This window comes from Crocuta crocuta, unplaced genomic scaffold (genome assembly GCF_008692635.1).
Source record: "Crocuta crocuta isolate KB4526 unplaced genomic scaffold, BGI_CrCroc_1.0 scaffold156, whole genome shotgun sequence".
NCBI classification, from domain to species: domain Eukaryota; kingdom Metazoa; phylum Chordata; class Mammalia; order Carnivora; family Hyaenidae; genus Crocuta; species Crocuta crocuta.
Window position 1 is genome coordinate 375456 of NW_027531308.1, and position 3795 is coordinate 379250.

Genomic DNA, 3795 nt, shown 5'->3' on the forward strand with positions numbered 1-3795 from the left:
TACCTTTAACCATAAGGAACTGCCATTTTAGTAGGTCAAAAGCAAATATCAGAAATCTCAGATGGTTCAACTTACATCTGCTTTACAGATGACAGAATTTAGATGTAAAGAGCTTAAGCAATTTGTGTAAGAAGTAAAAAGTAAAGCTAAAGTAAAAAGTCAGGCTGTCTGGCTCAAGAGTGTGTGCTTATAACCTTGTCACTGAAAAAGAAAAGAGTCTACCTAACTCTAAGGAATCACTGCTGATTTCAGTATAATTAGAGTGAGAATTAGTACTAACCAGGACAGAATTATTAAATAGGTCATTATGTTTGTCAATTATCTGGCCCCATCATTTAAATCTCCTGACAGTAAAGGAACACAGCTTTTGAAAGAATTGGAGTAATTCTAAGGCTTAATTCATAGTTGTCACATGCATTCATCGAAAAGCTTAAGAAGCCATAACCCAGTGATCCAATTTCAGACTGATATGATTTTTAAAAAACACAAAAATAATTGAAAATAACTTTAGCTGTTTGCTTTCATTTACTGAAGGGCAATATATATTGAAAGGTAAGAGATAGGGGCACCTGGGTGGCTCAGTGGGTTCAGCATTTGATTTCAGACTCTTGATTTCAGCTCGGGTCATGATCTTGAGTTCAAGCCCCACATTGACTCTGCACTGACAGTGCTATCTCCCTTTCATTTTCCCTCACCAACTCATTTGTTCTCTCTCTCCCTTCCTCAAAATAAATAAATAAACTTTTTTTTTTTTTTAAGATGAGGGACACCTGGGTGGCTCAGTTGCTTAGGTGTTTGACTTTGGCTTGGGTTCATGGATTTGAGCTCCACTGAAAGCTCAGAGCCTGAAGCCTGCTTTGGATTCTGCATGTCTCTCTCTTCCTCCCCTGCTCATGCTCTCTGTCTCTCTCTCAAAAATAAACAAACATTTAAAAAAACTGAAATGGTCTCCTTTCTCTGAAAAATTAAAAAAATAAATTTAAAAAAAGGTAAGATATAGACAACAGTATCTCTTTAAAATCCTTTTTTCTTTTATCTATTTGCTTCACACACTACAGCTACTCCCACACATCTCACTATAGAACCTCAAAAGAAAAAAAATCCCCACTATTCCTAATAATTTCAATTTTGTCAAATTTCCAAAGCACTTTTCTTCAGATTCTGCATTACAAACCCCAAAAATAAACCTTATAAGGGAAGATTCTGCTCAGAATACAGAGTTGGAAAAGAGATATGAGAGACCAGTCCAAAATCCCTTTTATAAAGGAGAAGCAAGGTAATGTGGAAATAGTCATATATTAATACTTTCATTCCATCACATTGCATAAGAAAGCACATCATATCATCCTTGGTTATGGGCAGAAAATACATTAAGAAAATTCTGGAATTAATAATTAAACTAATAAGTAAAACATCCATGGTGTTGTATTTTGTCAGATTCATGTCTATAGCACAGTCAGGGAATGTTAGAGAGGCTTATCTTTCTTGATATCAAGATCACTTAAAACATCTTCCTGAAACTTAACACTTGACTAAATATTCTCCTCATTGCCACTTTCATCTCTTTATTCCTAAAAGTATAGATGGCAGGGTTCAGAAATGGGGTAATAATTACATCAAAAATGGCAAGGAACTTATCCACTGGGACTGTGGGAAATGGCCATGAGTACACAAAAATACATGGACCAAAAAATAAGACTACCACTGTGATGTGAGCTGACAGGGTAGAGAGGGCCTTGGACAAGCCACCTGAAGAACGTTGCCAAACAATGACCAAGATGAAGATATAGGAAATAACCAAAATGAAAAAAGTTCCCAGAGAGATGAAACCACTATTGGCTGTGACCATGAGCTCCAATCTGTAAGTGTCTGTGCAGGCAAGCCTAATAAATCGAGGAAGATCACAGTAAAAGCTGTCCACTTCGTTGGGGCCACAGAATGGCAGGTTTACAACAAACACAAGTTGGATCAGTGAGTGGATGATCCCAATGGTCCAGGCCACCACCAAGAGTAGAATACAAGTTCTGAAGTTCATGATGGTCAGGTAGTGGAGAGGCCTGCATATAGCAGCATAACGGTCAAGAGCCATGGCAATGAGCAGAACCATCTCAGTTCCTCCAATAACATGAATGAAGAACATCTGAGCAATGCAGCCTTGGAAAGAGATTACTTTTCTCTCCTTGAAAAGATCAGAAATCATCTTGGGAGCTGCAATGGAGGAAACCCACATGTCAATAAAAGAGAGGTTGGCCAGCAGGAAGTACATAGGGGAGTGTAAATGGGAGTCGGAGATCACTGTGAGCACAATGAGGAGGTTTCCTAAAATACCTGTGACATAGAACACAGAGAAAACTAGAAATAAGACAAGCTGCATCTCCAAAGAATCGGTGAGTCCCACCAACACAATCTCAGACACCACCGAATTATTTCCTCCCCCCATGGTTTCAGTCACTTTGGGCTCCAAATTTGCCTGAAAGAACAGGAAAAAATAAGAAATTGGGATTATTGGCCACATTAGTCAAGGTTCCATTAGAGAAGCAGCACCACTACGAGATAATATAATCAGGGATTTGTTAGTGATTTGACCTTACATAATCATGGAAGGTGAATCAGCAATCTCTGTAAGTCTGTTGTCTTTGCATCCGATCTGTAGCTTGAAGTCCACAGGACACGCAGCCAGGAAGGAAGATGGGTATAAAACGGAGTAAAATAAAAATAAACTGCAACCCACAACAAGAGCTAAAGTTCTCAAGGTCAGACAAAAATTAGCATCAGTGTTCATTGCCTCTAACCTTGACAGTGTGGATGTATTGCAGAAACCAAGGCCTCTACCACAGAGCTGAACACACAGCTGGCCCACAAGTCAAAGAAGCTCAAGAAGGATCCCAAGTGGCACTTACAGTCATGGCCACTGCCTCACACCAATGAGATAAGCCAGCAAAGATATGACAGTGTGTGTGAGTTACAAATATGCCTACTGTTTCACTGTGACCTCAAAATATTGCAAAAGAATTTCTCTTACAACCTATTGTAGTTGGAAACATACAGAAAAAGAATTCTAGAGTATGTAGTTCAATCTAGCCAAGCTGTCACAATACAAAGCCACCATGTTGCTTATTTAAAAGAATGTGCATATTTTGAAAATTATCTATCACCTCTATTCATTTGGTCAAACCATAATCACGGTGGCACCTAAGGAGATTTGAAAAAGCCTCTAAATCCATTGGCCCTAATCTCACTTCATCTCCCACCAACTTCCGTTGTTATTATTGACTCCATTTAAAATTTTACTATGGGCTCTCCTCTGATGTCAGTAAGCCCCTTAAAGAGAGAAATGTAAAAGAATTTAAATAGAGTTTTGGTAAAAGGAAAACAAAGGTACTAAGTATTATATGGCAATCAATTGTTGCTTCTACTGGCCCACATGGACTTCCAAAATGCCTAAAAACATATGAAGGAAAAAAACTTTGAGAACTACAGAAACAAAATAGAGAAACTTTGTATATTTGTGGAAATAGTGGGAGAGTGAAACACACTTCTTTCAGTATATAATAGGGCAAACTGACAAAATATTACAGAGCATATGAAAGTTTAAAAACCTTCTAATCTAATTGGATTATATAGATCCCTGTCTCTGATGTATGCAGAATACTCAAGCATTTATAAAACATTACAAAATTTTACCATATGCTATATTATAAGGCAAATCTTAACAAATTTCATGATTGCTACCATGCAAACAATAGTCCAGCCCAAAGCAATGAAGGTAGAACACTAACCAAAATATAACTAGAA

General features: G+C 37.7%; 1 protein-coding gene across 1 annotated transcript; it reads right to left on the minus strand.

Annotated features, from left to right (window-relative positions):
• Positions 1-1501: 1501 nt before the first annotated feature.
• On the minus strand, positions 1502-2440 carry LOC144237937 (olfactory receptor 4F3/4F16/4F29-like). Its single transcript, XM_077771647.1, has one exon. The coding sequence runs from the start codon at positions 2438-2440 to the stop codon at positions 1502-1504; it is 939 nt and encodes a 312-aa protein (XP_077627773.1).
• Positions 2441-3795: the final 1355 nt, after the last annotated feature.